At 36.4% G+C, this 14392-nt stretch overlaps 1 protein-coding gene across 1 annotated transcript; it reads left to right on the forward strand.

The window, feature by feature from the left end:
* The first annotated feature begins 169 nt into the window (after positions 1 to 169).
* On the forward strand, positions 170 to 5836 carry LOC131709070 (uncharacterized). The gene is made up of 4 exons (XM_059010853.1): positions 170 to 230; positions 1622 to 1927; positions 4122 to 4193; positions 4765 to 5836. Exons 1-4 carry the CDS (start codon positions 191 to 193, stop codon positions 4986 to 4988), a joined length of 642 nt encoding a protein of 213 aa, XP_058866836.1. The 5' UTR covers positions 170 to 190; the 3' UTR covers positions 4989 to 5836.
* The last annotated feature ends 8556 nt before the right edge of the window (positions 5837 to 14392 follow it).

Below are 14392 nucleotides of genomic sequence, written 5' to 3' on the forward strand. Positions count from 1 at the left end.
AAATTTCACCCGACCCCATTGGCTCATTAAAAACTTTTCTTGCGGAAGGCGGTCGAATATGTCTGCTGTAGAATCCAATCCTGAGGAATGTAGTGAGCCACTCCCCCTACGTCATTGCTTCAGCTGGCCGCGGGAGATTTGGTTGTTGTTAAATATTTTGCAGTTTCCGGAAAAATAGTTAGGATTGGAAATGTGTACCTTTCTGTTTCTGATTTTGCTGGCGTCGTGTGGTGAGTAGCTACAGTTAAATACTTTTTGTAATATGAATGTTGTGTTAGGGCGCGCTTTGCTTTTTGCAAACATCGCAAACCCAGGTTATTTAATCGCTGACCGACCCCTGTTTAGGAGACCGGACGGGTTGTTACACTCTGTACTCTTTTTTTTGTATTCTTATTTGTAGACATTCTAGGAGGTTCTGTTCCTAACCAAGCAGAAGAGTAATCTTTCACAGATAGATTTTAATATTGGTTTAGCTTTACGCACAATGTTTAAAAAAAAAAAAGAAAAAAAAAAAAAATGGCGCACCTGAGAACCCGCCCCGTTTGGTTGTCACAGATTAGGTTGCTTTTACGATGGGAAAATAATGCGATATTTGTATTTTTTCATAATCATGAATAACATAAATGTTTTTATTGTGTAATGCAGGATTACATTTGCATACGATATTTTCTCTTTTCATATGAACATAGGCTATTTATGATATGACTAAGACTATAAAGAGACTATAATATTTCAACTGAGTTGAACCCGTAGTACAAAATCATATTACAGTCTCCTTAGAACGGGGGACAAACATCAAATAATTCAGTTTGATATATCTGCTGACAGAGTCAACATGTTGGAGTAAAATTATAGGCCCATATGTATGCATGTACAGCTGTGACCAAATGTATTGCATCACCCTATAGCAGGGTTTCCCAATTCTGGCCCTGGGGACCCCCTGTGCCTTCTGGTTTTTATTCCAACTGAGCTCTCAATTACCCTTAATTGAACTAACCATGTGCTTAATTAGACCTTTTTGATTGTTCTCAGCTCTAAAAAGTTGCTGATTTCAAGTTACTTATAACATTGTATAGTTAATCTCCAATTGTTTAAAATCTGAAGTGTTTAAAAGGTCTAATTAAGCTAATGAATAGTCCAGTTAAGGGTTCGATGAAGTAATTGTGGGCAACAGTGTGGAGTAGTGGTTAGGGCTCTGGACTCTTGATCGGAGGGTTGTGGGTTCAATCCCAGGTGGGGGACACTGCTGCTGTACCCTTGAGCAAGGTACTTTACCTAGATTGCTCCCAACTGTATAAATGGGTAATTGTATGTAAAAATAATGTGATATCTTGTAACAATTGTAAACCCTGGATAAGGGCGCCTGCTAAGAAATAAATAATAACAACTTGGTTGGAATGAAAACCAGAAGACACAGGGGTCCCTCAGGACCAGGATTGGGAAAGCCTGCCACAGATATCTTGCATTTGGCCCAGTTCAACATGATGATCACTTCAAACAAAACTCAATACCACTAGGTCCTATAACATGATAACAAGCTCTCAAAATTTGACTTGCAGTATAAAAAAAAAATCAAGGTATAGGTCCTGTGACAACCAACTCTGGTCTTTTTTTTTTCTAGACTCCGAGGATGTTAAAGTTGTTGCGAGGGCCGGGGAAAACGCAACTCTGCCCTGTTTGGTACCAAAACACCTGCAAGGAACACCTGTTGAAAACCTGATCGTTACGTGGAGCACACTGGAACAATCGCAGCTCTGTAGCTCTCGCAATGCTACTTCTGAATGTAAAGAGGATGTCAAAGACAGAGTAAAGATGGTAAACCTGGACCTTGTTATTGCAAACGTTTCATTTTCCGATCAGAAGTTGTATTCCTGCACAGTAAAAAGAGGAGACCATAAGGTTGTAAATGACGTCAAGCTGTTAGTAGGTAAGTAAATGTGTAAAAATAAGAAAAAAGTAAAGGAAAAAAACATTAAAAAATAGGTCTAAATGAAAATATAAAGTCTATTTAGGGAGGCTATGTGGTCCTATGGTTAAAGAAAAGGGTTTGTAACCAGGAGGTCCCCGGTTCAAATTCCACCTCAGCCACTGACTCACTGTGTGACCCTGAGCAAGTCACTTAACCTCCTTGTGCTCCGTCTTTCGGGTGAGACGTAATTGTAAGTGACTCTGCAGCTGATGCATAGTTCACACACCCTAGTCTCTGTAAGTCGCCTTGGATAAAGGCGTCTGCTAAATATATATAATAATAATAATTTCCATTCCCACTTTTCTTCCCAGTGTAGCACATCAAACTTTAGTTCACTTCTTGGTTTTGAAGTAGTGTTGCTGTTTTCTTCCTATGCTTTAAGGTGAAATGATTCAACGTTGTATTAGAAGCTGCTTCCTTTTCACAAGATGTATATTGTTACAAGACTAAAAGCACTACATAATAACTTTCTTGGGTGATGTATAAATGAGATTTCGTAGTTGGTACAGGTACATGTGGTTTAAATTCAGAATTGTGTACAAGGATCAGGCAACACATGTAATATGTCCCTCCACCACATACTGGTTTGAAGATTTAAGTTCTGAAGATTTATCCCGTGTTGTCTTGTGTTTTTCTACACTCAACCAGAGATACTCTGAAATGATCAGCAGCAACGGTCAATGACAAGGATGTTGATAGTGCTCATACAAATCATCAGACAACATATGCATAGAAAAAATAAAATAAATAATTGCCATCTGTAATCTGTACTCCCTGACTTTAGGTGAGTTAATATGTTGGGAGCAGCTCAACATTGTTCATAAGTGAATATGTTTGACCAGATTTTTGAAGGTCCTTTCCCAAACTTGAATTCTTTAAAACGTTTAGCAGTTAGAGACATTACCACAGAGAAACTCAATCGTTTCAATACCTGTCTCAGTAGAAAAACACATGGAAGGGAGTATATTATAAATAAAAATGTATGGGGTCAGAACATGTACTCTCACGATATTATATGTAACAATAGAAAGGGTACGCTGTGTGAAAACTTTATTTTTAAGTGAATAATCTGAGACGATGCCATGCTACTCACTGGGTGACTTCTACCACGAATGCCAATATATTACGTGCACAGTCGTATGAGTTTGTGTTTGCGGAACAATCATTTGATATTGCCTGCCATATATCGCGGGTCCAATATAAATCTGCTATATATCGAGGGCCGCGATATTATTATTATTATTATTATTAATTTCTTAGACGCCCTTATCCAGGGCGACTTACAGTCGTAAACAAAAATACATTTCAAGAATCACAGTACAAGTAATAATACAATTAAGAGCAAGATAAAAAATACAAATATAGCGAGAGACCCACAGAAAAACAAATAGGCTGACAAATACTGTCCAACCACTCCCTCGTTTTTATCAGGGGTGTCAGGGTCCAGTATAAATCCTCTACGCATCCTGCTTTTTTCTCATTTTTCATATAAAAAGCAGCACACCGTTTTAATTTGTACAGCGGAGGTTAATTGCTTCTCATCAACTTCAGCCTCTTCTCCTTTCTCAAATGCACAAACCCGCTGCATTGAAAGAATCCATTCCCAACAACACAGGAGGCTTGTTGCTAGGGAGCTGACATCACTGCCTTGTCACTTTTGCTAGAGCAATGCTGCTGCCACATGTGAACACCTCGTTGGCTAAAATGAAAACCGCTTCAGCAAGTAGATATTTAATTTGCTTTGTGTTATTGTGCAATGCATGTGTATATGATAACAGTACGATATTAATGCTTTGTTTTTAATTGTTTTGTATATTTGTTTGTTGTGCAGTAAGAAATAAAACAAACTGTAATTCTAAGTGCCTATGTATGGTGCAGCTAAGGCACGCGCAGTATAGCGAGGGGTGGGTGTATCTGAGTTTGGTTGATCATAAACCTGCCCAGCTATCTGAATTCACCAAGTCCTGTAGCACCTTGTCAATTTAATGCCCTTGCTTTAGGTATTATAAAAAGAATATTGACAGTGCTCCTACAAATCGTCATAACAGACGCAGAGGGAAAAAATTCAACAAACAAATTGCCATTCTAATCATGTTGTGCGAGTCATGGAAAGAACATGTGTAATCTGTGCTCCTATGTGTTTGTATTACAGACTATCGTATAACCCTTGAACCTGACCAGACAAACAACACAGCTGCAAACACTAGCAGTACCACAACTTCAGGCAAGTCATTGTGTAGAAAGGACCCTAACACTGTTCATTAGTGTATATGTGTGACAAGGTTTATGAAGGTCCTTTCTTTAAACAGTGTAGCACTTTCTATTGAGTAGGGGTGGGCAGGTATAACATTTCAACTGTGTGATACCCGTCCAAAAGAATGCCATGGTAATCTTAATATCATGGTATAAATCATGCAAAACTTATAAAATTAAGGCTTACTAAATATAATTACCCTAAATTCACTTTTTAGTGATTCTCATACATATAACATTTCTTTTTTATTTTTATTTTTTTTATTTTAAATGTTTTATATCAATCATAATTTTAAAAGAACACCCTAGAATTGTACAATATAAGTTATACTACCACAGTATGTATTCTTCTATGAAGATATGTCCTTTGCTGAAAATTGTGGTGCTGCAACGTCAATTTACTGTATTTTTTATAGTGATTTTTCTTTTTTTTTTTTTTCGAAGTTGCTATAGAGCAGTCTGCACTTTTAAAGTGGTCTGTTGAATTTGGGTCGTACTGTTTTTGAATTTGACTCTCATCTCATCATTTTTATTCCCTTTAGACTCATACTCTAACAAGAGCTACATTATTGGAGGAGTAGTAGGAGGAGGAGGAGTAGTAGTAGTCGGAGTAGCCGTAGCCGTAGCCGTAGCCGTAGCTGTAAAAACAAGGAGGTTAAAAAAAACTGTGGAAGACAACAGCGACCCCACTGCCAACGGACATCTTCTTACTGAGAGGGACGGTCCATTAGAAAATAATCTGCACACTGAAGAAACTCCACTGTGATAAGAAACTGATAGAGATCTGAAGAGTATGCTGGGGGTATTTTTTTAAATATGTACATATTTGTATTTTTAATATTTGACTCGAGTCAGCAGGACTGCCTTTTCAAAGTATATTTATAAAGAAATATGATGGAGAATGTTGTAATAATATTACTTTTCTCAGTAACAAGGTCATATGAGACGTTGTTTTTTAATGGAAGTAATAATACTAGCCACTTTCTGAAATAATACTAGCCACTTTCTTGTTACCTTTTCTCTGTTGTACATTTACATTAGTGGTCTTTTTTTATTTATTTTTTTTTAATTTCTGAGCATAAGCATGACATGATCTATGTTCCGGGTTGTCTCATGTCAATAATAAGCTGTGGGGGCAATCAAATCAGTGTTTCTGAGCCTTGTCATTGAATAAAGCTAGCCACTAGGAACACAACACTACATGCTAAGTTTGACGATACACTTCAAAAACATCATACACAGAAAACATGTGTACCAGTGTGTGATCTGAGTGACTGTGCGTTTGAATATGCTTGCCAAACCTGGTATCTTCTTCCAGTCTTTACCTGTAAAGCTATATATTTATAAAATGTAGACAATTATTAGATTCTATATTTAAGGCTGTTAAACTTCTCCAGGAACCAAAGGTCTATCTGTGCCAATGTATTTCTACCTTATCCGTTGACTGGTCTGTTGCCATTCCTGAATTTCATATAATTGTCATTTATATAAGATGTCTGATATGTGTTTCTTGTAATTGTATACTTGTGCAATTTGTAATTATGTGCATGTATAAATTAAAGAAATAAAAACCTGAAGGATATTTATTAAAAAAATAATAATAAAATAAAAAAATTGTGCAATTCCCTTCTTTGAGCAGGTCGGTCTGCTTTTAAACAAGCAAGCAGCCTTAATAATTTTCTTGCCTACAAGGTAGGTTTTGGTCCTACCTACTTCCCCCAGTTACTTATTCCTTACAAAGTGACCTGCATTTTGAGAGCCGCTAACAGTCCACGAACTCGATTAAAACTTAAAACATTTAGTTATCTGGCAATAATCAGTGTAGCTATAGTTACTGAGCTAGACTCGCTCCCTTTTACATCTTTTCTGCAGAACCAGTACATTTAAAAGTAAGTTTAAAGACACAAAGAACAAAAGGCTATCTTTTCCCTGTAGACATGCTGAATCATATTAACCTGTTATGTTCCTACACTCCTTTACTTTGGAATGTTGACTCAATCTGCATGTTTTAATCTTAAAACATATTTTTGACTTGGCCATTTATTAGGATGCTACATAAGCAAAACGGGAATGTTATGGTAGACCACCAAAGGAGTTTGGTTGACTCAAATTTGGCTTCTTAGGACAGCAGCTCACACGTGGCAGGCTTGTGACAAGAAGACTGAGCTTATCCCTTATCCCTCACCACCCCTAAAAAGTCTTGACAGTCAAGCACAGGCTTGAGACAAGGAGACCAAGGAGATTTGAGTCTCTTGTAAACTAGCTTTAACTAAAGAGTAATATATGTTATTTAATATTCTTATGGGAAAAAAAATTAAATAATAGATCCAGCTTCAAACAGGTATACATTTATTGTTTGTGTATATATATATACACACACACACACATACACCTTTAATATTTACTGTACAAGTATAATGCAATTGAAACACATTTTTATATAACAAACATTTTTTAAAACAAAAATTCCTCTCTACCTACAGGGACAGATTGATAACGACATACCAGCATTGTAAATGAATCCAGATCTAATATGATAGCAAGATCACACCTAGGCTAGGCTTCCAATGGTTTCTCTTCACACCAGAAGACAAAAAGAAAGAAAATCAGAAAGTGACTTCAAATCCTGAATCAACTAATCTTATCTCCAGGGGAACCAAATTACTTGCTTTGGGAGCAAATCAAATCCCAAAGTAGTGTATGTGAAGGCAGGTAACAGCGCTGTAAAAGTACTTCCTGAATAAACACATGGTCCATGCTGCATGGATTTAATGTGCTCTAAGGCAGCACATGTTTGTAACTAAGCTATTCCCTGTTGAAGGAAACAAGGAGATAAATACCCATCAAATCTATTTTCACATACAATACTCCCAATGTGATTCATTTGGTATACAAACTATTTCTGGTTTCATTTAGGAGCTGGATGAACTCCCCCCAATTTTCCTCTAGTGTAAAGACAACGGTAGCAAAACTAGCGTGAGTGCACTCCTCAACCCAATCTTTGATTCTCAGACTTCTTTATTTCTACTTTTACTTGAGGGACACGGCATAGAATATTGTGTGTAAACAACCACTACAAAAATATGTTTTTGATGTCACACTTTTAAGAGAAGTTAAAAAATGATATTAGGGTTCAATCGCTCTTTTTCCTCTCCTCCTCCTCGCTGGAAGAGTCTTTGTCCCTGATGACAGCTTCACTCAGAGCCTGGAGGTGATCCAGAACAGAACTGAGAGATTCTGCAACAATAAATACAAAACAGGACCGTGTCACACAGCTAAGGCACCAGGAGAGGTTTTTGGTTTTTCCGAAGATAAAATAAACACAGACAGAAGGATACCTAAATATATTCCCAAATGATGGTACTCCGGTAAAGAATTTCAGAACCCAATTTCAATACAATTTGATGGGAAGTTCTTTCTATAATGTTATGGCCATAGAACAGGGCTGCTCAACCCTGGTCCTGGAGGGCTGCTGTCCCTCCTGTTTTTTGTTCTAACTGTACAATTGATTAATTGGACCAATCGAATAAGCACTTAATTGGTCCTATTAAGTAATTTAGGGTGCAGTTGGAACAAAAATCAGGAGGGACACCGGCCCTCCAGGACCAACCAGGCTTTAGTGAGGGATCCCAATATATTTATTTAACAAAAAAGAAATAGATTTCTGAAGTAACTCTCTCCCAACTTACCTTTAGATAAAGGTTTGGTGTCAGGCCTTGGAGCCTGGAGCTTGCGCAAAGGTCTGGCCAGCTGCCCCTCATCAGTAAGGGCTGCAGAAGACTGGAGAGCTGCAGATCTGTTCCTCTTGTACTGATTCAGAAGGCCCTCTTGGCGCAGGGTAGCCTGGAGATTAAAAACATTTACAATAAAGACTGAAAACCAGGATTAATGGGATATATGAAAGCATCAAAGCGTATTATGTTCACACACAACATTCGAACATGTATTCAAAATGTCAATGGGAAAATAAGATATGTATGGGGAAGTTCAAGAAGCTACAGATCATTGAGCATCATGTGCAGCTGAGGGGAAAGGATCTAGTGCAGGCTTAACAAAATACAGCTATGGCCAAAAGTTTTGCATCACCTAGAATTTTAGGATTGAGACAATTAAAAAAAAGAAACATCATTTAGATCTTTTATTCAACATCATTTAATCAAAGAAACTATAAAATGATATCTCATGTCATTTATTTATTTGAGCTAACGCTAATTATTTTTCAAATTTTGTTACATATATATTTAAAGATGGAACAATATTAGCAAGCGAGGGGTTCAAGTGATGAGAAATGGGTAACATGCTACACATTTCTGTGGGCACAGGGATTAATTTAAAAGTGATCCTTGGCAAATTTTGAGTAGTATATAGCTATGGTGAAAAGTTTACATTTAGATTTTTTTTTTTATTTAACATCATGTAATCAAAGAAACTACAAAAATATATTGCAAGTGTCTACCGGAAGCCATAATAGTAGTACAGTAGTATTTCATGTTAGATTTGGAAATGTCACATTAGTTTAAATGTTTGTCAGTTTATTATTATTAATCAGCCAGACGTGCTTGGTGAGTCCAATTACTGGCATTATTTATACGCAGCCCCTTGAGTGAATTGAATAGGTTACGTGATAAAGAATTACACTGAATTGCAGTATAATTCAAAGAAACTTTCTGACAAGGAATATTTGTCAATGTCTTACAAACAAAAAACACTACAACATTTATATTCTTGAAGAGGGACTAAGGGTTAATTGCCATGACGTGGTTCTATGGAAAAAGACACCAAAAAAAGCCTATATGTGGTTTTGAGGAGTTTGCTGTTGTTTTTAACAATAGCTGAGTGTGGTTTTGAGGTTGCATGTAGTTGCTGAGAAAACTGTAAGACTATGAAGGGGGATGCGTCTGATTTACTGCGCTCAGGTTTCATGATGCATTGTTATGGATATGTAAAAATAAACTCGATTTTCTCCAAAACATGTGTTCAATAGGGGATTGATTTCATCCCCAGCGGGGATAAGAATTGTAGCCATTTTTAGACGTGGGCTTTCTTAAAACTGGAAAAACTGGAAAAACTGGAAGAGTACAGTAACTTTTCATCCACGAATCAAATTATATTACAAGACACTGCAGCTTTAAATAAATTATTTTAGGTCTGTGTGCTGCTTGTTTAAGTGTTAAAACTGTGGTCAAGTCAGCAGGTGTGCAAACAATGCGCTCATGATGAAGTGTCAGAAAACTCAGGCTTTAGGCTGACGCACTGCGTTAAGAGCTCAGGCATTCTGAACCGCTGCGTACGTGTTGCGTGGCCACAGTGAATATAAAGTGTGAACCAAAGGGTGTGACATAGTTGCTAATTCATTTACAAATCTATGATGTTCTGCGTTGTAGTTAGCCTACTTAAAAAAAAAAAAGCTGCTGTATTTAACTTTTATTGTGCTTTGTAGTACGTGGTTGAGGTGCAAAAACGAACTTTATTTAAAAAAACAACAACAACAAAAAAAAAACACACCCACTTTCAAAATCAGTAATAGCAGCAATTTTGATTGTGATTCGAGGCAAAATAAAGTATCTATGATCTGACATGAAATGGAAATTATTAAATGTGTTACAGGTTGATAATCATGTGATTCGTGTCTGATTCTGTGTAAAAAAAAAAAAAGAGTATTTCAGATCTAAATCAATGTCCTTTAAAAGTACATCTTTGAATAACACATGTTTAAAAGCTTTGTGATTACGCCCAGTCCTCTTGTTTGAGGGAGAGAACTACAAGGTAAAGCTGCATGGTTCTGGATGTTTATACTGAGAGATACCACCAGACAACCCAGGAAAGAGTTAATTATTTGCCCCGGTCGGAAACAATATGTTAAATCGTCCAGTTGTTTCTATTGTATCCACATTTCTATAAAGTACAAAACTGTATCAGTGTGCCCAGAAAGTTAACAGTAATGCATTAGGTAGCGCCATTCAAAAAATAAAATAAACAATCTTATGGTTTATGTGTTTAATAACTAATATTCTGTTTAACTTTCTGTGCCATGTCTAGCCTTTTAAGTTAGTCCTAATTGTGTCTTGATAAACAGCCATTTTTATTTTATATATATAAAATCTGATTTATGATCTAATGGCTGATAAATGTCCCGGTTTTTCAATGTAAATCCTGCAACCCTAAATCAGAGACATCTTTCATATTACCTGATTATGAAGACTGGACTCTGGAATTATATATAGGCTGTATCAGTGCTATTTTAGAACCAATCAACTGAGTGCTGATTTAAAGCTATGAGTTCATTCTGTGTTTGAAGTCAGCGCTGGGACCTGTGAGCTCAATCTTTAGATCAAGGGAGCAGCAACACGTGTGCAGACCTGTGTGCCTCTGTTAGTGCAAAGAAATACCTGCAAAGGAAATGTGCTGTATCTCTAACCAGCTTGTACATCTAGACACCAGCAGCAGATTTCATATTTCCATGTGGTCTCGCAGCACACAGAACAGCAATGTCTGGAATTAATAGCATGTCAAGAATTATACTGTTCCTCATTATCTGTGAGTATAATCTTTTCATTCTAGTGGTGTCATTTAGATATTTTAAGCTGTGGTAAACATAACACAATTATTACATTTCAATTATTTTAAAAAAGGTTCAAAAAATCAAAACGACTCAGTCTTAGCATTAAGTAATTGCACGCACAGTTATCATGTTTTTTTTAATTTGTTGCAATCTAAAAGCTGCAATAAGGGTGGTGGCATCATGATTAAAATGTAATAGTGAGGCAAGACACCGATCCAAGCAGAGAACTGTCTGTTTCTGATCATTTTGGCTGTTCCAAGGTAATGCTAACATTACAGAACAATTAGACATTTTGAAACAGCAATATTTTATTTTCTTTTTAGAAAATACTGATATCAAATCCCTTAATTATATGCTTCATAATTATGAACATTTATCCCAGACTTTCATTAACTATTATATTTTAAATGAGAAAAATGCTACATAATGTGAATTTGAATTTGACCTTATATTACTTAGCTGTTTTGCTACCTTACAAATCTTTGAAAATCAAGCCCCCTGTGGACTCATGTGCTATTCTTGTGTTTTTATAAGGTACAGTTCTGTGTAATTTTCAACCAAGTTTTATAAATCATTAAATGATTGAATTTGAAGCATTTCTCTTTTGCCTCTTGATTGTTTCACATGTGTGGCTCCAATGTGTTTCACGGCTCACATTTCTAAAACATGTCCCATTGAAACATGTCAACTTGTGTTTCTCCAATAGTGGTTTTACAAGAAACATGTGAGACAAATATCAGATTAAAATGAGAATGAAACAAGATAAGAGAGAGATGAGCAGCACATTTTTACTATGAAAGCAAATTTAACCAAACTTTTTCATAAAAGAATTGTGCTTTACAATCAAAAATTGCGTTCCAGTCCTGACACCCACTACAAACTGCCATGAAGGTGAACCAACATAATTACATAAAGTACTGTATATTGTTAAGATTTATCATAGATTTAAAGATTGTTTGAGGGATCTAAATATGTCAAAAGTAGCAATGAATTCCCAGTTTTATAATTACGAGTGAATTATAGTCGACGTTTGATGCTTTTTTTTTTTTTTTTAGCTGCTTCTGATCTGAAACACCAAGTCCAGTCAACGGCAGTTAAAGAGGTCCTTCCTGGAGAGAATATAACTCTAAATTGTGACATCGAACATGACGGTGAAACCTCTTGGTTTGTATTTTATCCAGAACAAGCTCCAATTCACATCTTTCAGGGTGCTTTAAAACTAATAGACAATGCAACAAGCCCTGTATACTACAACGGCTTCAATGAATCTCGTTTTTACCCCCTGCTGAACCGCACGACCTGGACTGTCAACATGAGGATAGACAATGTTTCTCAGCAGGATTTTGCTTTGTATTTCTGCATGGTTCGAGTGAAAGGAGAAAGGAAATCTGGAAATGTAACAAAACTTGTGTCTGGTAAGATTTCTGTAATTATCACTTAATATAAGAACAGAATACACGCGTGTGTCCAGCCTATCATATTCCTGTATGACATGATTACATTCTTCAACATATCTTCTTCCTAAATGTAATTGTAGAGTTTGGCATACTACAGTAATGCTTGTAAGATGTTGATGAAAGATTCACAGGTCTTCTTTAACATAAAGTGTTGAATATATCATCATTTCAGGGTATATGAAGGCTGTCTGTCAGACTGTCAGGCACCTATATTTAACATTCATCTAGAGAGCAGTTTATCATGATCTGGGTATATGTGGAAATGGTCTGTCTGTTGTCTATCTGTATGTCTCATCTGGAGAATCCCTTGTTAAAGTCTGATGTATATTCTTTAGCACAAGGTATTTACTGTATTATAATGCAGGGGTATGTGTGTCTCTCTGTCTTTATGTCACGCAATCTTTTCACATAGATAGAGATTCAATTGTGATGAATCTTTATCTGGACACACTTCAGCACAATCAGACTTTGAGGGTAAATACTCTGACCAGTGACCATATGTCAGTTATATTTGATGCATACCATCCACAAAGGGTGACAGTAACTCACTGGTTTATTCAGTTTACTGAATCACCGATTGCATGGTATTCCACAGTGAGAAATCACTATTTCCACAGGCAGAATTTTTTCAAAATTTGTAATCACGATCGAAAGAATCAGGATTTTCTAATCTGTTGTATCAGAAAATATCAGTTACAAAATCAGTTTTCTAAAGTAAGAGTTTTTAACATGTTTTTACATTTATTGAGCTGTTACATTATGTTCAGCTAAGATATGGTTTCAATATTTTTTAACATTAATTGAATTAATATGTAGGTTATAAGCTGATAGAGGCATAATGATTAAGGAATGTGTATTTATTTTAAAACGGTAAAAAAAATTAACACTCCCCTTTTCTACTACTGGAGGTGATTTTTCAGGTAAAAAAAAAAAAAACTAAACGGAAAATAGCTGGTAGACAAATGTTAGCCAACACCTTCATCATACTTGATTTGATTTTTTTTTCATGGTTTTATGGATACATGAAAATAAATACAGATACATAAAAAGATTATTTCTGAGATGATAGCGGATAGTTATGAGTCCATTTCTTATTAAAGTAAAACAACATGCGTGCGTACAAAACCTCTGCTGATAAGAAAACACATTTTAAACATAGACATTATTTAGCTGAAATTTATAAAAAATTAACTTTTTTTTTTTTTTTTTTTTTTTTTTTAGCGCAGAACTCAACATCAGAACCGAAAACAGAAACTAACAATGGTAAGGAATCCATATTTATTACGGGAATGAAAAAAACAGTCATTAATTAGAAGACGTGAGAGACAGCACAGAGTGGGTGAATGTTGGCTGCAGTGGAGATTATAATGCCTCAGGTGGTCTGGCCAGCCCTTGATGGGGTCATTCTGACGCGTTTTAAATAGCCAGTCCTTGTTGCCTTTAGGATCCTCAGCTCAAAGATGTTTCAATCTTTTGTATACCTCTCTGCTTCGCACCCTCCACTGGCTACCTATCTCTGTTAGCATTCAATTCAAGACCCTTGTTCTTGCCTACAGCTCTATTCACCACACTGCGCTCTCCTGTCTCCAATCCCTCGTGTCTCCCTACACCCCCTCTCGCTCTCTCCGCTTCTCTACTGTCCGACTGGTCATGCCTTCCCTCCACTCTCCATCCTCCCATGCCCGCTCCTTCTCTTCTCTAGCCTCTCTGTGGCGCAACCAGCTACCGGAGAACTTCAGGACTAATGTCCTTTTTCTGGCTTTGAAAACCTCTTAAAAAAAATTCTACATTCTGATCCCCCCTTTAACTGTAATTTTGTATAGATATTTTCTATTTACTAACTCACAGTTGCTACACTGGCAGAGGGATATTTACAATGGCTCACCCCGTGTCATTTCTAAAATCAATCACTTCACAATCCAGCTTTTAGTATCACTGGGTGTATGGTCAAGAAAACATGTTATAAAATCCAATTCAGCCTTAACTATATGATTACATGCAAAAAGTGCAAGCAAGCAGATTTCACATTTTTTATTTGCGATTGCAGCTGGATGTGTCGGTCCACTTCTAACTGATCTTAGAAAGCTCAGGCTTCTCCTTTTGGCTGATCATTGTCTTTCTGATTTTCAGGATCAAACTGTGAGCTGTGCT

Source organism: Acipenser ruthenus, chromosome 41 (genome assembly GCF_902713425.1).
Source record: "Acipenser ruthenus chromosome 41, fAciRut3.2 maternal haplotype, whole genome shotgun sequence".
Classification (NCBI taxonomy): domain Eukaryota; kingdom Metazoa; phylum Chordata; class Actinopteri; order Acipenseriformes; family Acipenseridae; genus Acipenser; species Acipenser ruthenus.